The sequence below is a fragment of the Arachis stenosperma genome, chromosome 6, assembly GCF_014773155.1.
Source record: "Arachis stenosperma cultivar V10309 chromosome 6, arast.V10309.gnm1.PFL2, whole genome shotgun sequence".
In the NCBI taxonomy this organism is placed as follows: domain Eukaryota; kingdom Viridiplantae; phylum Streptophyta; class Magnoliopsida; order Fabales; family Fabaceae; genus Arachis; species Arachis stenosperma.
In genome coordinates, this window is record NC_080382.1 from 136511560 (window position 1) to 136538296 (window position 26737).

At 32.2% G+C, this 26737-nt stretch overlaps 2 protein-coding genes across 2 annotated transcripts; one reads left to right on the forward strand and one right to left on the reverse strand.

Annotated features, from left to right (window-relative positions):
* The first annotated feature begins 20909 nt into the window (after positions 1-20909).
* LOC130934741 (uncharacterized) lies at positions 20910-22715 on the forward strand. The gene has a single exon (XM_057864279.1). It carries the CDS (start codon positions 20910-20912, stop codon positions 22713-22715), a length of 1806 nt encoding a protein of 601 aa, XP_057720262.1.
* A 1225-nt stretch (positions 22716-23940) lies between these two features.
* Positions 23941-25885, reverse strand: LOC130934742 (protein MAIN-LIKE 1-like). The gene is made up of 4 exons (XM_057864280.1): positions 25266-25885; positions 25164-25205; positions 24959-25046; positions 23941-24879 (listed from the first exon to the last, which is right to left on the reverse strand). Exons 1-4 carry the CDS (start codon positions 25883-25885, stop codon positions 23941-23943), a joined length of 1689 nt encoding a protein of 562 aa, XP_057720263.1.
* Between the last annotated feature and the right edge of the window lie 852 nt (positions 25886-26737).

The window sequence follows — 26737 nt, forward strand, 5'->3', positions numbered from 1 at the left end:
AGATGCTTAATATTCAAAATAATTGGCTACACATCCAAGCCTTTTTGTATCCAAGTCCAACCAAGCAGGCTCAACGCCAAAAAAATCCACTCTCATTAAAGAGAGTGGTTACAAGTGCCCGAAAACCCCAAACATTACCACTTCAATTTGCACTTTAATATGAAAAATGATTCGTCCCTCAAACTCAAAATTGCAACAAAAAAATTTCTAATTTCCCTCAAAATCTCTTAAAAATCTTTTAAATTCTCTGTGGAAACTACTGCAAAATCTGGTGTTACGTTTGAATTCATAAAAAAATACAAAGAAAAAATAAGAACAAAGATTTTACAAGGTGCTGAGAAAACTATTGTTATTATGTTCAGTTAATTTCACGCAAATCTTGCATTTCTACTAGTTCAATTTAAGGTTTAGTGGATGGAGTTCGTTTATTTAGTAGATCGAATTTCTCTGATTTTATTTTTTCTTGTTTTTCTCCGTAACTAGGACATCGAATGAAACTGTGTTGTTAGTTTATTAGTTCTGATAAATAATTCGGTTCATCCCTTAGTTAAATTGAGTTCATTTACATATAGAAATGACTTTAATGCATTTTTCTTGCTGATTGAATGTTTATGACATTTTCTTCAAATCTGAACCGAATTCGATTCATTTGTGAATTGAGTGAGGTTCTTCACTTGATACTATTGTTAAATATTGACCATATTTGTTATTTCTTAAGAAATTTAGGTTCGTTTATTAGCTTAATTTACGTTCATTTGGTTTGGTTTTGCTTGAATCTGCTGAACTTGTTCATGTGGAGTTGTTTGGTTAGTTTTTGTTCAAATTTTGACAAAATTCGGTTCATTTGTGAATTGAGTGAGGTCTACTTGATGCTGCTATTAAATTAATGAATTTAATATATTTTTCTTACTGATTGACTCTTTATGACTTTTTTGTTCAAATATGAACCAAATTCAGTTCATTTGTGAATTGAGTGAGGTTCACTTGATGCTACTATTAAGTATTAACCCAATTTGTTATTCCTTAAGAAGTTTAGGTTCATTTCTTAGTTTAATTTACGTTTATTTAGTTTGGTTTTGCTTGAATTTGCTGAACTTGTTCATGTGAGGTTGTTTAGTTAGTTTTTGTTCAAATCAGAACCAAATTCGGTTTATTTGTGAATTGACTGAGGTTCACCTGTTAAGTATTGACCAAATTTTTTATTCCTTACAGTAAAAATAAAAAAGATGACTATCTCAAAAAAGGAGAAGCCACATTATAATGAAAGCATATACATATTAAATTAACTCTATTTTGTATTATAAATATATCATAACATATTTTTCAAATCCTTGCAGAAAACTCACGATTTGAGATGCTCAACAAGATCGATAGCTAGGGTGTTCACTGAATTGAGTGAAGAAAAGAAAAATATTGTTGAAGAAATTGGATTCGGTGCACTAAGACGTATCCCAGAATTGAATGTTTCGCACAAGCTCTTGAGGAAATTGATTCTTTGCTTTGATCTCTATCATGGATTCTTGGACACTCACTATGGAAAAATCTACATAATCCCTGCCAAGATAGGAGATGAGTTGGGCCTAAATTTAGGCGGTATTATACTTTCTATCTTTTACATTTGTATTTTTTCTTTTTGATCTTTTTGTTATTTTTATATTAATTTGTTTATATTAAAATATTTCGGTTCATTATTTTAGTATTGACAAAAAATTTTATTTCTTAAGTAATTTCGGTTCATTCTTTAGTTTATTTGAGGTTTATTTGGATATAGAAAATGAATTCCATGTGTTCTTGTTGATGATTGAGCCTTTTTGATTGATTTGTTTATATTAAAATATTGTAGGGGATCATTTTCCTAAAAAAGTTGCGTACAACAAACTGAATGAGCAGCAGAAGGAGATTGTTGACAGCTTCAAAGGTGCTACTTTGGCATCTATGACAAAATTTGTGATTGATATGAGTGTTGAAAGGGAGGAGAACTTGCTGAAATTCAAGATGACTTCATCGTTTTCGTCCAAAAATGCTTCTTATTGCTGACAACAATAAGCACAATCTCCTCAGTCCATAAGCCGCCTGCCCTTCATGTGGAGATAGTCCGACAATGGAATTGGGCATCTCATGCGCTGAGCTTCCTGATCAAGGGGATCAAAGCCAGAGAGTAGGACACAAACTTTTCGTTGATAGTTGCGTCTTTGTGTTAATGTTAATATATTGTCATGAAACAAAGTTCCCTCATCTAGAAGTAGATGATGCTCCCGGGCCACCATGGGTTGCGTACTAGACACGGAGAAGACTGGTCGAGCAGATTGTCCTTGAAACAAATAATAAAATGGTAAATAAACAAATCATTTCCCTTGAAATTTCGGTACAAATGCTTCTAAATTATTGTGCTAACAAAATAAGTTTCTATTTTAGGAATTGTGAAAAGAGCATAATTAAGGAGGGGGGAGATAGAAGAAAAGAAGGGGAAATGAAGGAAAAGAAGAAGAAAGAAAAAAAAGAAACTTGTCACCTTGCATTCATCTTCGGAAGAAGAAACCTTTTCTGAATCTGAGTATACTTCTCACCATCACTTATCGAAAACTATCTATTTATTTAAAGTTTTATATTGTTATATTAACAAAATTTTTGTATGTGTTGCAGAGAAGAAGAAGAAATGGAAAAAACACCACAAAAAAAAAGAAAACAACCACAAAGAGTGGCAAAAAAACAAAGCAAAAAAAGGAAGATTTTTCAGACGGATTCGGAAAGCAAAATTGAATCCGAAGGTGAGTAAGATTTTGAAATGGTTATTTTGTTATTATAAATATATATATTCTATTTTTATTGATTGAGTCTTTTTTACTGCTTGTTCAAATATGAAATAATTTCGGTTTATTTGTGAATTAATTAAGGTTCAGCTGATGATGTGATAAATATTGATAATTTTGGTTCATTTCTAAGTTTATTTGAAGTTCATTTGGTTTAGTTTTACTTGGATTTGCTAAAATTGTTCATGTGTGCTTGTTAAGTTAGTTATATACCTATGCTTCACTTGACTGCTTGTTTCTCTGCTTGTTTCCGAACATGGATTGTATGTTCAAATCATTTAAAAATTTTGGTTTATTTATTTTTCAATTAAGGTTCATCATGATTTTAAAATCAAAACCTTTTGTATGAATTGTTATAAGTGAAGAAGTAGAGGAGAAAAAAAAAAGAATGACGAGAAAAAATGATGGTACTGAAAAAACAAATGTTACTTCGGATTACCATGACTCGACGGACGCACGATATGATTTATCATTGACGTAAGATTGAGTTTCTTATATAAAGTTCTTTTTCTTTCTCTGCTAACTTTTCCTAAAACCTTATGTATTTTCTTTGGTTTTACTAAATAATATTTATTTTTTTGCTTAGACTGTTGACTGTAAATTTGGGCAGTGAACCTGTGTTACAAACACAGACGAGCTTGGCGTGGTCTATAAATGCACCGAGCAATACCAAGTAATTTCTCTTAAAATTTATTTACTTCTTCTACTTTTAATTAGAATATCTTGGTTGATGATTTTAATTTCGTATCTTTTTTATTAGAAAAAATACTCCTAAACCCCCGGTTACAATTTTTAGTAGAAAAAATGGTGTGGAAAAAAGAAAAAACAGAGTTTACAACCTCCAACTACATAAATTGAAATACTTACGTTAGTTATTTAAATTTAGGTAATAATTTTTGTTTAATTATTGATATAGAATTTTTGTTTAATTATCAATAGACCAACACCTGATCCTCAAGAACAAATTCTTGCGATTCGAGAAGAAATTCAGTCTCAACCTTTGGATATGTGAGTTTTTTAATTTATTTCGTATTCTAATCAATGTGCAACTTTCATTTAGTGCAGATTTTCAATTTACTTCCGGATTCTAAACATTCAACAATAATTCCTTTATTGTTTACCTTTATTAAAGTTTCTATTACAATTGCTCTTCCAAGTTCTCTTGTAGAAGAGATAAAACAACAAAAAAACCTTTAACTCTATCCCTTCGAAAATTCAAATAGAAGAAGCTTATGTTAATAAGTAAGTTGTATTTAAAATTTTTTTATTAATTTTGATGGTATATAATACTAATAATTTTGGTTCATTATTGAACACTTTTCTGTTTTATCCAACTACGCTCCAAAACCCCAACAGCAAGCCCCTGTAGAAACTTCGGCAAGGAAATTGGAGTAAGAAGCTCCTCTTAATGTGTAAGTTTTACTTAAATTTTTTTAATTAGTTTTGATAGTATATAATAATAATTTTGGTTCATTATTGAACACTTTTCTGTTTAATCCAGCTGCCCTCCGAAACCCAAATACCAAGCCTACGAAGAAACTCCAACAACGCAATCGGAGCAAGAGGCAACTCTTAATGTGTATATTTTACTTAAAATTCTTTTTATTAGTTTGATAGTATATAATAATAATTTTGGTTCATTACACTTTTCTGTTTAATCCAGTTGCCCTCCGGAACCCCAACACCAAGGCTGCGAAGAAACTTTGGCAAGGCAATCCGAGCATGAAGCTCCACTGAATGTGTAAGTTTTACTTAAAATTCTTTTTATTAGTTTTGATGTTATATCATAATGCTTTTTTATTATTACGTAAAACTTTCCTCTGTTATCTGGTAGTTCTCCCTGTCCTCGGCATTGGGAAGATGATGCACCTTCATTCAGCCTTGACATAAGTTCTCCGACCTCTCAACCAACAATAACACAACTTGAAATATTGGTTGAGGCGGTGATGGATATTGGGGTGACAACATCATTGCAATATGCTGAGGAAACTAGTGCAAAGTCGAGTTTGAGCACCCGTAAAGGGTACAAGACTCCGGTCAAAGAAAAAGAAATAACAAAGGAGTTGAGGAAGAAATATTATCAATGGATGACGCAAATAAAGGTTAACAAAGAAGAGGCAACCAATGAATTTGAAACGATATTCATGTTGGACCACAAAGCGCATTTAGAGGGGGTAGATGCCACTTCTTATCTCTAACACCCGGACAAGACGTAGAAAATACACTAAATTCTTCGGCTATTACATTAACATTAATGATTTTTCTAAAAAGTTATATTCCTATATATCTAATAAATTTTTGTCCTATAGGTGGTCTTTGCAATGTGTATGGTTCTCAACAATAGAAAATGTCGCAAATTTGATGAAGAAATATACTACGTGCTGACAGATATTATGGTAAGCCAAATTTTTTATTCCTTAAGTAATTTTGGTTCATTTCTTAGATTAATTGAGGTTTATTTGAATCTAAAAATAAATATGATGTATTTGGGTTGATGATTGAGTCTTTATGACTGTTTGTTCAAATACAAACTAATTTTGGTTCATTTCTTAGTTTAATTGAGATTCATTTGAATCTAGAAATGAATTTGATGTGTTTTTATTGATGATTGAGTCTTCATGACTGTTTATTCAAATCTAAACTAATTTCGGTTCATTTCTTAGTTTAATTGAGGTTCATTTGAATCCAGAAATAAATTTGATGTATTTTTGTTGATGATAGAGTCTTTATGATTGCTTTTTCAAATCTGAACTAATTTCGATTTATTTGTGATTTAATTGAGGTTCACTTGATACTGTTGATTAGTATTAACTAAATTTGTTATTCCTTAAGAAATTTGGTTCGTTTATTTGTTTATTTTGGTTCATTTTGCATAATTTAATGTTGGGGAAGCACAAAGATAAATACATTGATCCAAACACTAAGAAGGCCTACCGGATCCATGAATTTGAGGACTACCTACCTTTTTTGGACAAAAAAACTAGCATTGTATCCATTTGTAAGTTGTGATTTCTAAAACTTTTTTAATATTTTTGTCGTTTGCTATCATTTAGACTGAAATATTCTATCCTTTTTTCAAACTCCAACTGTTTGCATTAGTTTGCCATGGAGGCTATTGATGTTGTAGATTGGTGATTTAAGAAGAAGGCCTTCCATATGCTTGACGCCGTCAAGAAAAAAGATATATTTGAAGAAAGAATAGCTTTGAACAAATTTGTTGTAAGTTATTTACATAATACATATTTTTGTTGTAAGTTATCTCTTATTTCTAGCCATTATCAATCACTCCTTGTGCCTGATTGAGCAGTGGGATTGGTTTCGTTCAATTATTACTGAATTGAAGTGCACCTTTTGTATTCTTTTCAGGAGTTAATAGTATCCCAAATGAGAGTCTATGCTGGGACAGAACGTTTAGTGGACAACGAAGAGGGCGTTGAAGTACCGTATATTATGATCAACAATCAACGAACATCCTAGAAATCTTTCTTTGCTATAGAACTGTTATTAATATGTTTTACTATAATTTTCTGTGTCTTTCCTATTAATCATATTTTACTTTCTTATTTCTTTCTTAGTTATGATTGCGGTATATATGTGATAAAATGAGTGGAAATAATTGATTCTAAAAAGATCAAAAATAGAAAATATAAATGTAAAAACTGAAAACAGGTAAGTAATTTCTAAATTAATAAATTTTAGTTCATTTCTTATTTCATTTGAGTTCAAATTAAGTAATTTCTTTCAATTGAATTGTAGGAAGAAGTAGATGCCTTCAGGTGGGAATATCGTCCAACCATTCTCTTGGACAAGGTAAATAAATTGAGACAAAGTCATTGAGGCATCTGAAGTAATAAGAATCTCAAAGTTATCCGCTGCCCTCTCAAGTCCTTTTTGTAAATTCTCATCTGCGATATAAAAAGTAAATAGGTTCAATCTTTGACTCGTTGTAAGAAATTATAATTAACACTAATTTGTAAGAAATTATAAAGAGGCAAACACTTCTTTGACTCGTTATAAATGTAATGTATATATTTGAAAATCTTTTCTTAAATTCCTTTTGATTTATTTGTTGGAAATGTCCGCACTGTATTGAAATCACATTAATTGCAATGAATCTAGATTCACACTGAATAGGTTGAATGTATTTATCAAACTTCAAGATTGACAAAAAACACAAATGACCAAAAATTTTTACACGAAATGAACTGAAAAATGAACCCTCGTTATATGACTATGCAATTTAAAAAACACCTAAACTATTTGCCATAACACAATTATTGTATAAGCTAATTTGAAAAATAAAAAAAGTGACTATTCAATAAAACATAACATAAATAAAAAAATTAACTCTCATTATATGACTACAACTCAAATGAATCGAAATTTAGTCATACATGAATCGAAATGTATTCTAATAAACACCGAAACTTCTATAATCCTCTCCGGAATAATTTATATCCTGTGCATGATAAAGATTGGAGCTTGACTGAATCATTGATCCACCATCTAAAAAGTTCAACTGAAAAAAGAAAATAAATCATATATTAGTAAAATATACAACACATTTTTCCCTAATCAAAAGCAAATCAATGTTACCTCGCTTAGAGCTGGTTTTTTCTTTTTCTTTATTGCATTTGCGATCTTTTCTTCCATATTTGATCCTAGTCTATTCTTGGGATGTCCTCTTGTTCTAACACACGGGGGGCTTTGAAGGTCGTTAACATCATTCAACGTAGCGTCTTCGTGAGATAACGAACATTTACCTTTACTTTTTGAAGGATTACCATGTGTTCATAACACGCAGCGGAAGAAAAGAAGGTAATCCTAAAGATCTATTTTGTGCTTAAATTTTATTCTAGAGATAATACACAGACCAGATCTAAATACCTTTAGACGTTTTAGTAAAAATCACTTTCTCCTTTGATGGTACGAAGGCCCTATGCGTATCCACACCGAGACCAACCTTTGCTGTCAACTCCTTGACCAATGGACATCTGATCTAAATTGAGAAATCTCTTGCAACTCTTTGCACGCCATAAAATTCTTCTCCAAGAATCAGGCTCACATATGTTTATATGTGTAGAGGTAAAGGAATAAAAAACCCTTGTGTTTTTTTTTTTTCATCTCTTTCCTGTACTCTTGACGTACATATATATAGTATGAGATTTGTTATTGATTTTAAATTTGAATCTCAATTCAAATTTAAATCATATCTTGAAATTCTAAATCTGGATCCTTCAAATTTATGAATCATATTATAACTTAATTTGAAAACAGAATCAGTTAGGATCTCATCCAAATTTAGAAATAGAATAACTTATTATTCTCAAATCTCATTTAATATTCTCAATTATCATACTATTATTATATTCTTGGTGCTAGCAAAGAATATAATAATATTCCATTTAAATTAATATAATTATTTATTTGATCAAATCAAAATAATAATTAAATAATTCTACAGCAAAGATTAGAACGCTCGTTAGTGTGTGACCCCATAGGTTCAATACTAAGCGGTTAGTAAATTAGTCATACTAAATTTACTAATCAAGGTTGGCGTCTAGCAACACTCCTCAACGACCCAATAGTATGAAGTGATATATTTTTACTAAGAACCTTAGAAGAACAAAGTATAATTCCTTCCATCTTTCCAGCTCTTGGTTAACCCTTAGAGTATGGTTTAATTCTCAAACTCTAACTTGTTACCATTATTATAATGAACTGTGAATGACTTAAGAAACTCATTTCTTCATTCATTCAAACCCCTTGGCCAAGGTTTTATTCATCTCAGTCATTATAATCATAGAGCGCAAACTCTTTACCGAGAGTTGACGGATTCCTTATTGACTAATCATTAATTCTACAAGTATTTAAATCATACGCAATATCCATTCAACTAGTATCCTAAGGTATTAGGTGTCCGAAATCAAAGTATAATAAATAAATTGTTAATTACTATGACAGTCGCAGGTTAAAAAAAACTCTATTACTATGTTCATCTTGAGAATATCCTATTGACAAATATACAGTAATTATAACCATTAGAAATTCTCAAAGTGAGTCAGTTCAATGGTCATATCTCTATATACACCATCTATATATATAATTTAATAAATGAGATCTATTAATCTTCATCCAATGAAGACCATTATATATATATATATATATATATATATATCTACTTAATATACTAAAACTGGGTTTTCCCCTAACTACTAAAGGTGATGTGTCGATCTCTCATACTTCCATTTTCCCTCCAAAACGAATAAAATTTTTTTTCTATTCTGAATTATTTTATTATAATTATATTATAATTAATACTAAATGAATAATATATAATTATACTAATTTAGTAACATATCTTCATTATAATTATATCAAATTAATATTTAATGCACTATTAAACTACTTATTAATTATCAATTAAAAATACTTTTAATAATTTTAATGATAATAATAATACAATAATAGTAATAATAATAAAAAATCTTTGTTATCCGATTCACATATCAAATAATTTTTTTAAATTATTTTATAAAAAATATCTTTAATATAATTATATAATTAATATTTAATGAATAATATATAATTACTAATTTAGAAACATCTTCATTATAATTGTATCAAATCAAAATTTAATGCATTATTAAAAAATTACCTTAATAATATTAATTTACATATTTATTTTGTTTTACTAAAGTCTATATATAGTGTTTTCCTGTGGTACATGAATCTAAATTTGAGAGTCAATTCATAATTTTATATTTAGTGTTTTTTTACTACTTCATAGAATAAGAATGTATTCTTTGTTTTTATTGAAGTTGATCTTTTTAAGGTATAATTTATAATTTTTTATAATATTTTTCATATACTCATTCTATTATATTATTCTTTTGATAATTTTATTTGTTGTTACTCTAAGTTATTCTTATCGTCTAATATTTCAGTTCGATTGTCTTTTGCCACAATCATTACATGCATCACATCCATGAAATACCTCATCGAGTTGTCTCACTGATTCGGGTTCCAACTACATAGATGTAAGCGTTCAAAGAAGAGGCAATAGTCTCTACTTTCGAAGGATGGTTGGATCTACTCACCTATTATGACCAACCCAATGGAATGTGGTTAAAGTTAGATTTCTTATGAGGAGCTCGATTTTTGATTGAGGAATTACTCCACGGAACTTTATAGGGCAAATTCAAGTTCCATCCAATGTGGTTAAAGTTAGATTTCTTATGAGGAGCTCGATTTTTGATTGAGGAATTACATCCACGGAACTTTATAGGGCAAATTCAAGTTCCATCCCCTCCATGCTTTTTACGCCTGCCCGGAAATCTTTAAGTGGAGCACATAATGAAATTGAATTCCCCCAGTTTCAGTTCAGTTTTGCTAAATTCGTGACAAATTCAGATATACAATTTCAACGATTGATAATATATTTAAATTTTCTTAGTTTAAGTTGTTCATTATTAGAATAATTTTTGCCGCATTGCATGGATAGCGGATGATGAAGCTTATCTAACAAGAGAATGGTCTGATTTTGCATGAATTCTAATATTGAAACTTACGATGTTATTTCAATTGGTTGTCGTTACAAGAATGATTCTATACTATACGTGACTAGGGACTAGAATAGGTTCAATATTGTTTAGGTAATTTGGTTTACTATTAGTATTTTGATTAATATAATTATAGAATTTTAAATTATTGCCTCAATTTATATATTACGATTTTTTATGGATTTGCTATTTTTAAATAATTTAATAAAATGAGTAGTCAGATATTATTAAGTTTGTTTTATCCTTTATTTCTTTATTTGTTTAGGTAATTTGGTTTTACTATTAGTATTTGATTAAATTATAATTATAGAATTTTAAATTATTGCCTCAATTTATATTACGATTTTTTATGGATTTGCTATTTTTAAATAATTTAATAAAATGAAGTAGTGTCAGATATTATTAAGTTTGTTTTATCCTTTATTTCTTTATTTGTATTTTCATTATATTTGACAAAAAATGAACCTACACATATATTAAATCGTTGACCTAAAGACAATTTATTTTCCAATAAAAACAAATTTTATTTATAATTAGAATAAAATTTATTTGCCAATAATCGGTGATAAATTGAAATTACACCCGTGTCATATAATTATAATTGATTAATTGGTATAAAATGAAATTATACCCATGCCATGAGTAATAATCTAAATAATTATATCTTAACAAAATATAATTTGAAATAATTTATAATCAATTATCTTAACAAAATAATTATTTAATAATTGATTTAAAAATCAATGCAAAAAATAATTATTTATATAGTATTATTAATTGGGTAAATAATATTTTCAATTATTACTTGAAATATAAATAATATATGAAATCTATTGAGTAATCAATAATTTTGCACCTTAATAATTTGACAATTATTACTCAATTAACCAGTTAATTAAATTAGTAATAATAATTTCCAATTTCAAAGTTTGTATATTAAGTAGTTATTAAAAACTGGGTAATAACGATTTACCAAAAAATCATTGATAAATTCAATTAACCATATAAAAGATAATATACTAACAGTTTTTGTATATTATTTATGGCAAGTGAAATTATTTCCTCAAATTTTCTATTAAAATTGAAATTAGTAATAGTTTAAAAAAGGTTTATTAATAAAATTACTAATAGTCACAACACAGGATATATATTTTATATATTATTTAAAAAATATAATGAACCATGAATAATGAATGAGTATGTTATTTCTTCGACTAGCTAATTAATGCAAAATCGAGTATCTTTTTTTATTTGATTGAGGTCATATTCTGTTTGGTGAAAGTTTCAATCACCTTAATTAAATTCTGTGTTTGTGCCTTAACTTATACAGGTAGTATATGTTACATATTATTTGATATATCTAAGTAGTTATTTTCCATAGCGGAGATGTAAAAAATCAATTAAGGTTTATTGCCAAATAATTAGTGGATAAATATAGATTATATTATTTTGGAAAAGTATTTTCATTATAATTATATCAAATCAATATTAATTATGATAAAATATGTTAATTATAATTATATCAAAGAATTATAATAATTACGATATTTATGTTATATATTTAATCATTTATGTACGTAAATAATTAGAAATCAAAAAATAACTTATAATTATCCATGCCATGTAAGACTAAATAAGATATATAACATAGATGATTTGTTACTTATACTGATTAAATACAATAAATACATATTAATTTAGTTAAAAAATCACTGTCTTCTATGTTTTTTCTATTTATTTTTTTTAATTCATTAAATCCAATCAATTATAATAAATTAATTATATCAACTAATTAATTCAATCAATTATTTTCTAATTTATTTTTTGAATTCAATAAATCAAATAAAATTAATTATACTAATTATTTGTATTGACTAATTGATTTGATTAATTCTTAAAAAATATTTTTATTTAATTTATTTTATTTATTTAAATATAACTAATTAATTATTTAATTTTATTAGGATAAATATCAAAATATCAAATTCTATTTCTAATATAAAAAAACAAAATTTTATTCATTCCATTTTTATTTTACCACTATAAAAGACCATATACGCTAGAAGAAAATATCATTCATTTACCAATTAGTCTTTCATTGGGTAGCTTTTACAATAATTCTTTTTCGTCCTATGAGGCGCCGTCACAAGAAGGCAACTATCATGAACACAAATCAGCACACACTCTTCAACTCCCGTGCTCATCATTTAGAGCAATATATGATATGTTATCCATTAAGTATTTATAGACCATGGTGTTATCATATTTGCATAAATAAATAAAAAATCCATAATTAAGCTTAAGTCATTTATCTATTTGTGTGGTATATTGTAGTGTGAAATTATTTTTAATTTGTGTTGTGCAATGATATTATGGTTTAATTTAAGCTTTTATTTTAGAATTGTGTTATGATTTTATCTCATCCTTTTTTCTTATATATTAAGTTGATGTATTTTATTTATTATTATTGAAGCAGATGTGATATAAAATTTGTAAAAAGAAAAAAAAAACTTACATTTAATTTATTTTATTGTAGTCTTCTATTCTTCTATTTTTTTTATTCTTTTGTTCATTTTATTTTCTTTTTAAATATTATATAATTTATTATAATTTATATCAATTAATTAATTATAATTCATTATATCAGTTAGTTTAATTCATTAATTTATAATATACATGATAAAATAGATCATTTGTTACTTATACGTTTATTTTTCTAAAATCTAAATATGAATAATATTTTCAGTTTTTTTATGAACAAATATTATTAATAATGAATAATAATTAACCATTCATACTTTTAATTAAAGTGTTTGGATGATTTTTATATTTATTAATATTAATTATTGATTATTTTTTTATAAATAATTATATTATAATTTTATGTTAGTTCATAATTGATTAATGATTAATGTTTATAAAGCTATGTTACTCTAAATTTTATATTTTATAATATTTTATTTAAATATAATTTTTTAACATAAAATTGTATTATTTTTAATATCATAATTTTATATTTTTTAATTATTCTAAATGAATATTTTATCAAATACTAATTAAAGCTATTCTTCAATTTGCTTTTACTAATATATTTTCTAACTATTATATAAAACTAAAATCGTCTTAATGAATTTAATATTAAAGTTAATTCACTTTTTATTATTTAGAGTGTTTTTCAATCAATAATTTTATACTCTTTACTTTTTTTTTTAGTTTCATTTTGAATTTTAATTTAGTACTCAAAGGTAGTGAAATTCTATTGATACTGAAATAAAGTTACAAAAGGGTCCATAGGGTAGAATAAGTAAAATAATGTGATACCCACATTGCAACATTCAAATGAAACAACTTAGGATCTAAAATGTTTATCTTTCTCTTTCTCGCCGTCTATTATATTATCTATCCTATCATCATATAAAAATCGAATTTTTATCTTTAATGATAGAATCAACGTAGCATGCTTCTGTATTATTTTGTTTAACTCATTAAAGTCAATTCATTATGATAAATTAATTATATCAACTAATTGATTTGAATAGATATTTAAGTATCACACAATTTAAAATTATGTATATTAATTATTTGATTTAATTTTATGATATATAAATTTAAGGAATAAATTAAAATAAGATAATTTATTACTTATTTAAATTGAATACAACAATATAATTAATTTAGTTGAAAATTTACTATTTTCTAATCTTCTATAAATAAAAATGACAAAATAAATTATAAAAATAATCTTTTTATCACTTTGCTATTTTAATTTTATTTTCTTTGTTTTTTATGTATAATTTATTTATATTAACTTTTATTTAATATAAAATACTCATATTAATTCTATCATATAATAATATTTTTTCCTATATTAATCAAAGAATTTCAATAGTTATCAACTACATCTAATAGAATGACTGAGAAGTGAGAATTACAAGAAGTTAAACCCAGGTTCAAATGCTGAAATAAAGAAAAGAAAACAGTGGATATATGATTAGAGAAAATGTATAATGAACAAATATACTAAAATTGGATTTTTTCTCCAACTAATAAAAGTGAGGTGTTAATTCCTCATGAATTCATTTTTTCTCTAAATGAAATCACTATTTTCTTTCTAAATTTATTTTAAAAAAATATATTTATATAATTATATTACAATTAACATTTAACGAATAATGCATGATTATACTAATTTAGAGAAATATTTTTATTAATTATATAAATCATATTTAATACATTATCAACTAATAAAGTGAGGTGTCAATTTCTCATAAATTCATTTTCCCTCCAAAATGAAAGTACTATTCTCTCTTCTAAATTTATTTTAAAAAAATATCTTTATTATAATTATATTACAATATTACAATTAGCATTTAATAAATAATGCATAATTATAATCATTTAGAAAAATAAAATAAAGTCCAGTAATTTATCTTCTGACTGCACACGTGTATAGAATAACTTTTAAGAAGGAGTCATGTATAGTAATATGGTCGATGATTGTAAAACTGTATACTAACATTGATATAATTATTTTAGGTATATATTTTGCAGGCATCAAAGAAAAGTGTTGAGTTGTTTTTTAGTAGATTTAAATTATTCATTGTTTATTAGATAATTTTGTGCATTAGAATTCTCTAATAATTTATTATTTATTTTGAGCTAATTTTGATATGTTCTTATTTGACAGTAAAATAACATATAAAAATTTGTTGGTGGTCTAAGTATTATTAAGTTATTTATGGTCACATTGAGTATATATGTTTGATTTATTGAAGAAAGTAGATTACTAAACCAATTAATAACTATTTAGAGTTAATATATTTAACACTAGCTTAAGAAAAAACAAATAATACATACATGTTTATATTTTATTAATCAAATTATTATAATTAAATTAATCTTAACAAATAATTTAAAATTATAATTTTAATCTTATCACGTGCATGACACGGGTTAATACACTTGAAAATTACTGCACGATGAATGTGTACATAGAGAAGTTTTTGAGAGCTTATAATAAAAGGTAATAACAAAATATCTTACTAATCTATTTATTTATTAAAATTTATTACTATCACTTAAAAAATTTAAAAATTTTAGGAACTAATAGATGAATTCTTATTGTATATTAGTTTGAGAATATTGAAATTATCATAAAATTCGTATAATTTTATTTTCTTGACAAACAATTTTAAATTACGTTAATCATATAATTTTATATACAAAACATTGATACAGTGTTGTTTCATGTATATATTTGCAGGTATCAAAGGATAGCATTGAATTGTTATCAATAGGTTTCAATAGGTTTAAATTATTTATTGTATTATAAAACTTTCTGCATTAGGATTCTCTATTAATTTATTCTTCATTTGAGCTGATTTTGATATTTTCTTACTTCACAGTATACCAACATATAAAACTTTGTTGGTAGATTTAAGTATTACTAGATTATTTATGGTCATATTGAGTATATATGGATTTATTGAAAAATAGATTAAATAACTATTTTATAGTTAATACAATTAATACTATATTAAGAAAAAAAATAACGCATACAAGTTATTTTTTTATTAATTAAATTATTATAATTAAAATGAAATTTAACATAACTTAAAATTATAATTTCAATCTTATCACGTGCATGGCACGGGTGATTAAACTTGTATATATATATATATGTTGATCTTTCCGGATTATTAATGTCCTTTTTAATAATCCTATGACTAAGAATAATTTAGATTAAATTATAAAAGATTTATCTCTCAATATTATGATCACTCACAATGATAAATCTCTAAATTTAATCAAGGACATTATTATATTAACATTTTAATATAATAACAATAACAAATTATTTGACACGTGATTGATTGGATTGTGTGGATTGTGGTCATACTACTTATTCCTTGATATTCTTGCATTTCAACCATGACATTATCAAAAGTCTGATGCATAATTCCAATCAACTCCTTAGATTATGACTCAAATTCGTAAATATTGTGCGACTGAAACACCAAATTGTCAAACCTCTTGCTTCTTGGCTCCAATAGAGGCTTGTCTTGGATGCTCTTGATATGTGTGTGCATCGTTTTTACGTTCTTACTCCAGCGTTCTAATATATATTTCGGTGCCACTTTATCTAAGCTTAAGGCACTCAGAGAATGACGACACAGTATACCCCTTGACTCAAACAACAAGTACTGGCACTTTACTTCGCGTGATATTGCATCGTATGTGACAACAAACTTGTCGAATGTTGAGTTAGAAATCTGCTCTACAACTTCATATGCCGTAAAACTTAGAGTGGAATGCGTTGATCTTGTGATGCAATTCACCTTTTCTCTGAATTGTGCTTGAACTTTCCTTTAACTTTTCGTGAGTATACACGTACTGAAATTGAGCCTCTATTAGTAATTTTGTTGCACATGGTATCACGGTGTAAACATCTGCAGTATCAAATTATCTCTCTCTTTGCTCTCTGCTTCCTAGGCAATTATCATATTGCTTCACAAATTAAATCAATGATCTATTGCATGTGATAAAATTGTTAAAAAAACATATGCATGTTCTCGTTCCTTTGTGTGATTCTCATCCCGACCCAAAAGTGGTGATCGAGATAAACTGAAATCCATAAATGACGATCTTCGTATAGCTCTACAAAATGGGACACAATTCAAAAATCAAACGCGAAAATGAATCGATTTATACCATGTTCGAACCAAAAAATAACAACATCAATTAATTTGAATGAAACCGCGGTTACCTGAAAGTCACTTATTGCCTCCAACACCATACTTCGTGAGAAAATCATTCCAATTTCTGTCAAATGCATCTTTTGTAAACGAGTTCCAAATAACATAACTCATCTCTTGTTCAATTTCTTCGTGTCACTTGTAGCTATTTAATTTGCTTGGGATCTTCTTCATGATATGCCAAATGCACCATCGATAAATTTTTGTTGGCATACAGGTCTCAATAGCCCTTTACATCGATGCGCATTGATCGGTAAGAATCCATTTTGATGCCTTTTCTCCCAGGCAATGAAGCCAACATTCGAATAATCATTTGAATAATTGGATATCCTCATTTTTTATTAAAGCACATCCGAGAAGTGTCGACTGACCGTGGTGATTCACACCGACAAAAGAACCAAAAACCATATTGTACCTGCAAAATGGACACCAACAGTTATGAACCGAATACTATATCACAGTGAACAAAATACCTGTTTGTGTTGTAAGTGGTATCAAATGAAACAACATCTTTAAAATACTCGTATGCATCCCTGCTTCTTGCATCGGCCCAAAATACATTTTTGATAGAGTGATCAACTTCAAGGTTTAGCTCAAAAACGAAATTTTGATTATTCTCTTCATTCTTAATAAGTACTTGCCAAATTCTTTGGCATCATCTTATTTGAAAACATTCCGTACTTCCCTTATAATGTAATTACTCACATCTTTTTCAATAAAACTTAGTTTGCGATGACCGCCTGCTGCTGCTACAAATGACTGATATGTTTTACAGTCTGATTTCGGTTTCCTCGTTATTTTTAATGGTACGACACACAAACATGCTTAGCTCCCTATGTTATTTAAGCATCTCTACTTGATATGGACAACAAGGGTGTGAATGATTCATAACAACTTTAGAAATTATCCAAAGACCAACGTCCTTCAATATATGTACATAAATCCTGGTTGGACAGTTTATTCCTGCTTAGGAGTTTGTCTTCAGAGTTGGAAATATCTTGAATTTTCACTTCTCCTCTGTACTGCATGTAATTAATTTATTCTTAATTTCATATTCTTTCCGAGTGGTGTTCCTTATTTTCGTAGAAAAACCAGCAAGTTTGGAATAATCTTTGTAGAACTTTCCAGCTTCTTCAAGTGTCTTGAAAGTCACCCCAAATTTTAGGACAAATTGTTCATTAACAACACAGCTAGAGTGTAAAATGAACTGAAAATATTGTCATAACAAGACCATTGTGTAAGAACCAATGAACTGAAACATGTACATTCTGTAAATTAAGACCATTGTGTAATAATAAATGAACAAAAAATTGTCCATTATATAAATTCAAATTTAGAAATACCTGCATTCTTGAATGAACCGAAAATATTAACAAAACAAAACTATTATATAATACTAAATGAACCGAAAACTCGTATTTATAAACAACACTGGATTTATCAATTGTATTTCATTCCATTCAATTCAAAATTGAATAATCCAAAACTCGTCCACTTAATTCAATTCAGAAGAATAATCCAAATCGCTCTCATTCAACTGATTTAAATTTGAATCATTCATTGTTTTGATACGTTATTCAAATGCAAATCGAAATCTAAAAACAACAAAACGAATAAATGATGTTTTACGTTAAAAAGATGAAGAAGAAAATCAAAGAAAAAGAGAAGCTTTACGTTGAAGATAAAACTTTACGTTGATGTTTACATTAAAAGTCTATTATGAAAGCATGAGAGAAAAACTTTACACTGAAAGGTGGCACGGTGCGTGAAGAAAAATAATTTGATTGGACTTAATTAAGAAAATTACATAAATACGGAACATTATTGTATTCAAAAACTAATTGTTAGTAATGAACATAACTTCAAAACTTTGTTACATACGAGATTGAAACTTTTCCATTTTTTTATTTTTATTCGATGGAATAAAGTATGATTTTTTATTATATATCTCATAAATAAAATATAAAAAATATTAAAAAATTAAATATCATATTTTGTATTTTTAATTTAAAAAAAAATTGAGAAGATTCTCATATAATATTAATGTGGAAGAATTAAACTTAATAGATCTTAATAAAAACATAAGATGCATTATTATAGAATTTGAGTGATGAAATATGTGATTTTAGTGGAGAAACATGGACCCAAATCGGGTGGATAGTTTAAAAAAGGAATTCGTTGAAGAGATGGTATTGGAAATTTCAGTTGGACGATTCAATATAAATATATAATTAAGGAAGTGAGAAAACAATCTTATAAAATGAAGATATTTATAAAATAATAAAATAAAGTATTAATTATAGTTGAATTTATAATTTTTATTATTTGTGAGTTCTATTGAATCTAAAATTTTTAAAATGGAGAAATTAATAAAATGATAAAGTAAAAAATTAATCACTACTAAATTTATATTTTTTATCATATAAGGATTTTATTATTTTAAATTAAAAGTGATTAACATATTATTTTATTATTTTATTAATTTTTTTACTTTAGAGGAACTTAATTAAATCTTACTATATTGATTTAAGAGTTTAGACTCTCAAATTTTTGCTTTATCAATTTTTCATTTTAAAAAAATTTTGATATAAAAAAATGCACTTAGGAATAAAAACTAAAGAGGTGACTAAGGAAAAAGAAATTATGGTCTAATTTGCTGATATTTTTTAATATCTAAATTTGATTGTATTTAGTTTTGTGTTGGTATTCTATTTTTCTTATTTCTATGTTTTATTTTGTTGTTTTGAAATTTTTTTTTTATATCACCAAGCTTGGTTTTGAACTTTGCTTTTCACAAGCCCTTGCTAAGTATAAAAGAAAAGGAAAGAAGAAAACAGATAAGTTGAGGTTAGATGGATGAAGAGTAAAATATTAAAATTCAAGAACATATGAGATTCTTTTATCATTTTAAACAAATAAAACATGGTTGTCACCAAAAAAACAAATAAAACATGGAGTATTATTTATAATTGTTTTAAGGATAGGTATCACTGTATCAGTAGCCTTCTCATTGACAATGTCACTGAATTCGGGGTGCTTATCATGGTCTTCTCATAAGTTTGGTCTACCATTAAAAATTAATTACTTATATAAAATATAAAATATACATTAAAAGTAGGGCAAAATATCCTAATAAACCAAGGCAAGTTACAAATTACCTAAATAAGCCAAAGTGAAATTCGTTTTAGCAATGAGCCAAACCATATATTAAAATCGAACCAGCCTGGTTCGAACTGCATCCATGAATAATTCGAACCAGAGCAGTTCGAATTACAAGGAAAGCGAACCAAATAAATCGAACCAGCTAGGTTCGAACTAGCAACGCACGTAATTCGAACCAAGGTGGTTCGAATTATAGAGAGAGAAGCCGCATCAAGTAATTCGAGCCAGACTGGTTCGAATTACAAATTCCCTAATTCGATGAAGGCTGGTTCGAATTAGTGGGAGACAGAGCAGTATATATATGGTTGTAAACGTGAGTTGCTCTCATTAGAGGGTGTAAGATGGCTAGTGAGGAGAGTTTTGTTGTTTTGGTTCACCACAGAGGATCCATTAAGAGGAAAACTCGTTCCGGTGTGAAATTCATAGATAAGGATCCTCTCTGTATTGTCGTGAGTCCTTCGACGAGCTATGATGACCTTGCTAGATCTGTGCTGATGAAACTTGGTCATGAAGGTGCGAAGCGGGTTAAGAAGTTTTACTATCGCATTCCGGTGACGGTCCTCCAGGATACCGTGAAGTATGATTGTTTCACGATCAGTGGTGACGAGGACTTGTAAGTAATGTTTCTTTGTCGGCGGCAGTTTCCGAAGGTGAGGACACCAGAGTTGTTGGCAAAGCTGGTTGATGTGGTATCCAGCTCAGGGGGTTCGAACTGGAATACCACCACTTTAGCCACGGCAGCCGGTTCTAGTTCTCGGCCTGCTGTTGGTTTTTCCTCCGTCCCTGTGTACCAGCCAGTGGTCCAACCTGTCGCCTCCCCGTCTTTTGCTGTTGATCTCAACGGCAGCGCAGGCAACGAGGTTGGTTCAAGGGAGAATCTGCCGGACGCTTTACTGGGCGTTGCACCGCTTGGCGTTGGAGACGGATTGTTGGGTGATGCAGAGGAGGATGACGTCGAGCTGGATATGATTGACGATGACAGCGGCGATGATATTGGAGCGAGTGAGCCTGCATTGGCGGTAGGTGGTTCTAGCTTTGGCACACAGCAGTATCCACCTCATTTTTCCTCTTTGGACTTGAATGTCATGAGGCAGGAGGGGATTTCTGGGCACTCTGTTGGATTCGGAGCTAGAGATGCGGAAGGGACTGCTGGTCTGACAGAGTTCCAGGTTGGTCAGCAATTTCAGGATAAAGATCAGGCCCTGTTAAGTGTGAAGACTTACAGCATCCGGCGAGGGGTACAGTACAAGGTAGTCGAGTCTGATTATCGCCGGTATGTGGGCAAATGTTCTGAGTTTGGGAATGGGTGCACATGGTTGATTCGACTGAGTCTCCGGCAGCGCAAGGGCATTTGGGAGGTCAAACGATACAATGGACCTCACACTTGTCTTGCCACCTCCATCTCGAGTGACCACAGGAGTTTGGATTACCTTGTGATATCGGCGTTCATTATGCCAATGGTTAGGACGGATGCATCCGTCAGCATCAAGGTGCTCCTGAATGCCACGGCAGCACACTTTGGGTTTAGGTCGACTTACAGGAGGGTCTGGATGGCGAAGCAGAAGGCTGTTGCCCTCATCTACGGTGACTGGGATGAGTCATACAACGAGCTGCCCAGGTGGGTGTTGGGAGTCCAGTTGACGATGCCTGGTACTGTTGCAGTCCTAAGGACTAGCCTCGTTCGAGTTGGAGGACAGGTAGACGAGTCTCAAGCTTATTTTCACAGACTTTTCTGGACGTTTCCACCGTGCATCGAGGCATTCCGTCATTGCAAGCCGCTAGTTAGCATTGACGGCACCCATCTGTATGGCAAGTACGGGGGAACGTTGCTCATCGCAATTGCACAGGACGGGAACTCCAACATTCTACCTGTTGCATTCACACTAGTAGAGGGTGAGAATACTGAGTCTTGGACATTCTTTCTCTCCCATCTTCGTCAGCACGTGACACCGCAGCCAGGTCTGCTGGTTATATCGGACAGGCATAACGGCATCAAGGCTGCACTGGAGGCTCCTGACGGAGGTTGGTTACCTCCATCTGCATACCGTGCATTCTGCATTCGACACGTAGCTGCTAACTTTGCCCTTACCTTCAAGGGCAAAGACGCATGGAGGCTTCTTGTGAATGCGGCGTATGCCAAGACCGAGGTTGAGTTTGATTACTGGTTTGATATTCTGCGGTCTGAAGACCCGGCGATGTGTGAGTGGGCGAACCGGATTGATTATTCCTTGTGGACTCAATATCGTGACGAGGGTCGGAGATTCGGTCACATGACGACGAATATCTCCGAGTGTGTGAACTCAATCCTCAAGGGTGTCAGAAACCTACCTGTATCCTCACTGGTGAAGGCAACATATGGAAGGCTTGTGGAACTTTTTGTTCGTAAGGGGAGAGAGGCTGAGGCCCAGATGGGAACCGGACAATAATTCAGTCAGCACTTGGCCAAGTGTATTGAGGCCAACTTGAAGACGGCGAGGTGCTTCACGGTGACTTTGTATGACAGGGATAATTCCGAGTTCACCGTTGCCGAAACCACTCCGACTGGTTCCTTCTCATTGGGTAGCTACAGAGTATCGCTTGCCGCTCGGACATGTGACTGCGGGTACTTCCAGGCACTTCATTTCCCATGTCCGCACGCACTTACATGTTGTGCCTACTCACGGGTAAACTGGACCACTTATGTTCACAGCGTGTATAGGATTAGTTCGGTTTTCAGTGTGTATCGGATGGGATTCACCCCTCCGATTCCAGAGGGTTTCTAGCCACCATACGACGGGCCCACTGTGATACCGGACCCTGACAAGAGGCGTGCGAGAAAGGGTCGTCCGAGGTCCTCCAGGATACGAACAAATATGGACGAGACAGATCCAAATCGTCCAAAGAGATGTGGCCTATGTCGCCAACCCGGACACACACGTCGGAGTTGCCCACAGTTGGGTGGATCGTCTCACATTGGGGGCCATTAGTAGCCATGTTCTTAGCGGTAGTACTTATTTTAGTTAAGTTTTATTGTTGATTTTTTTACTTTCATGTATTCAGCATGCTGCGTTAAGTAATGAATATGTTATGTATCACTTTGAGTGTTGCTACAAGTACGCTAAATGCAAATTTTAATAAATAAATGTACATATTAGACTGTTATATGATGCAATGATTATATATAGTCACTGATAAATCCGGTAAACACCCGTTTTCAAAGTACAATTAGATGAACAAACAACAAAGGAAAACCGCTCTAAAATAACAACAAAAGTACAATGTCTGTGATACATGAATAAACCCTACGGAACAAAATACATGATACATGACTCATCTAAACAGATGCGAGCCCGTACCGCAACGACGGGGTACCTGTGCCCGCTGACCTCTGCGGATAAACGGCTCCTCATCCTCGATCTCATCCGCGTCCTCATCCGGGCCAGGCTGTGCAGGTGGCGTAAAATGGGAGGCTGCCGCAGACGGCCCGGCAACAGACTCTGATGCAGCAGCGTAGGCGGATGGTGGGGTGCCTCCCAAACCAAAATGATCACCAACAGATGCCGTAGGAGGCTCGTTAAGATCAACGTCTAAGGGTGCCTGAGTGCCTGAGGTCTCACCACGCCTCTGGGCCGGCACGTCCTCCTGCATGATGGCGGTAATGTCTGCTAGAAACTATGGACCCCCGAAGTCCGCATCAAGCGTATCTGAGCCAAGGAAATCTGACCACTGTGATCCCGGAATAACCCAAGGGGTACCCTCCTGCTGAGGCTGGTCATGGGCGGGTACACCAACGAAGTAATCCCCAAGAGACACAGGCCCAAGTCCAGTGTCACCAGGCTTAGCCCCATCACCCATACCTGACCCATACCACTCTCCTCCATGTCCGCCATCGTGGGTACTAACACCACCAACTGCAACAGCCCCTGCTCCATCCCCGCCCACCGGACCATACTGATCGTCGTCATCGTCGTCGGCACCACGCCCTCTCCGTCTCCCTCCCTGGCCTCGTCGTCCGCTTCTAGCCGCACCAGCATGGTCATCATCGTCTAAAGCAGCATCAAGCCACCTCCACTCACGCTGGCTCCGTCGTGTGCCCACACGAGCTCTCCTCTCAACCCTGCGCCTGTCAGGCACGTCCTCAAGACGATCCATGTCAGGAACTCGCCCGGCACCTCGCTGTGAGGCCTCAACTGGAATAGGAACGGCTCTCGGATCCCCCAACTGCATATCCGGAGACAAGAACCTCTTTCCATACTGACTCCACCACTCAAGAAACAAATGCGATGGTCCAGGGTCGGCAACAACATCAAACCTCAGCACCGTGTCCGCACGGGACTCCCAATACAGATGCCACTTCTGAAGATCGTACAGAAACCATTTATCGCCGCCTCTGCCGTCCTTCGACATCAGAAAGTCGATGTTCAGTGCGGGATTCGGAGGGGGCTGCACCCCTCCGAACTGCGGAAGAACCCTATCTATCTGATGCCACTCTATGACGGCAAAGTAGATCAGCGCCGTCACTGACCGCCACAACGCCATATGCCGAGGCTCCAAAACCTCTGGATGCACAACCTGAAGTACGTCGGGAGTGGTGTACGGCATCCAGATAAACTGCACGGAGAACTCTCCATTGTCAGGCCAACTCATAAAGTTTGGTTAAATAAAGAAACTTATTAAGTTGCGTACTCACCTCCCCGTCCTGTAACCGGTCTATCCTCAGCCTCCACATCTCCACTCTAGGGCCTTTCTCGCTACCAGAAGGGTTGTATCCTGACCACCTGCATCATACATGTGTCTTATGGCAACTTAATTGTGTGTTTAGGATTTCTAATACATTATTAACAAACATGCATTTATTTATATTAAAATGAAATAGAGAAGGCTGAGTAAAGTACCTCGAAGCCAATGGACAACTGAACGTCTCATATCCAGAAGGCCTAAACCGAGAAAATCGTCAGAAGATCCAAGACTGAAGTAGCTGAAGTGGGCCCGCTAACTTGACCACATGTCTGTTCGCCACTCGGCACATGCACCGGTACAACCATGCCAGTGCTGCAGAACCCCAGCTATAGGTACCCATCTCCTCCAGCCTAGCTACGTAGGGAAGCCATCTGATGTGAATGCGGTTGCCAGACTTGTCCCCAAACAGCTGCGTACCCAACAACATCATGATGTACGCACGGACATATCGCCGCACAGTCTCGTCATCGGCTCCATCGGGGCACTCACCAAAAGTCTCCTGAAACCAGCTGCAGTTCACTGCGTACTTCTGAACCTGGCTGGGAGGTGGAACCACTCCAAGCAACTCCTGGAACCACACCCAGGCTGGGCGGGCACCCTGGATGTATAAATGAAACTCTGATAGGCAGCCGCTCACGTAACGCCCGTCCACAGGCAAACCCAACTGGTATGCCACGTCCTGAAGTGTGATCGTGCACTCTCCGAACGGCATGTGAAACGTGTGCGTCTCCAGACGCCATCGCTCGACGAATGCACTGACAAGGGTCTCGTCTAACCGGAACCATCTATCGTTCAACCTTGCAAGATGGTATAGTCCGGCCATTTGCAAGTACGGAACGTATCTGTCATCGAGTCGCATGCCCTGCTGCCGCCGCATGCTCCTGATGCATCGCTGGGGCTGCACGTGACATGCACCGCATTGTTAGAACCAGCTTCATAACCAACAACAAAGATAACCAAAACAATAAAGCACCAACTAAACATCATACTAAATAAAACCGCACAAAATTCCATGAAGGAGAAGCACATGCGAAACAACTAACATGGACCACACAGCTAAACCACTAACATAAAACAAATAACACAAACCACTAGCACAAAACAACTAACAGAAACCACTACCATAAAACAACTAACACAAACCACTAACACAAAATCACTAACACAAACCACTAACAGAAACCACTAACACAAAACCACTAACATAAAACAACTAACACAAAACCACTAACACAAAACCACTAACATAAAACAGCTAACACAAAACAACTATACCATACCACTAACATAAACCTCTAACTAAACCACTAACATAAAACAACCAACACAAAACATCACCACTAAGTCACATATACCGCTAGCATAAAAAATATTTTCGTACTAACCCCGTCGTTGATGACCCCGGCTATATGAGCAACTCCGTCCAGGCGATATAACCGTGCCGGATCGTCCCCCATCAGCAGAGTATTCCATTCAGGTCTTCGTTGGAGAGAATCTGGGTCATTTTCTCTGAGATTTGGTGGGGTAGGGGAAAGGAAGAATGGTTCGAATGAGGGTGATTCGAACTCCTTATATAGCCGAATCACTAGTAATTCGAACCAGGTAGATTCGAATTATGAAGGAGCCACGCTAAGGGTAATTCAAACCAGGTTGGTTCGAATTACATACACTGCAAACTTGGCTATAGTTCGAACCAAGGTTGTTCGAATTACGTTGGATTGAAGTTCGA

What these genes read in the sequence shown, in the direction of transcription:
- LOC130934741 (XM_057864279.1), top strand. Translation starts at nt 20,910, where the DNA reads ATGTTTCTTTGTCGGCGGCAGTTTCCGAAGGTGAGGACACCAGAGTTG.
- LOC130934742 (XM_057864280.1), bottom strand. Translation starts at nt 25,885, where the DNA reads ATGCGGCGGCAGCAGGGCATGCGACTCGATGACAGATACGTTCCGTAC. An exon ending in GCGAACAGACATGTGGTCAA is followed by an intron (nt 25,206 to 25,265) that starts GTTAGCGGGCCC and finishes TTCTCGGTTTAG; the next exon opens with GCCTTCTGGATATGAGACGT. An exon ending in AGTTGTCCATTGGCTTCGAG is followed by an intron (nt 25,047 to 25,163) that starts GTACTTTACTCA and finishes TGTATGATGCAG; the next exon opens with GTGGTCAGGATACAACCCTT.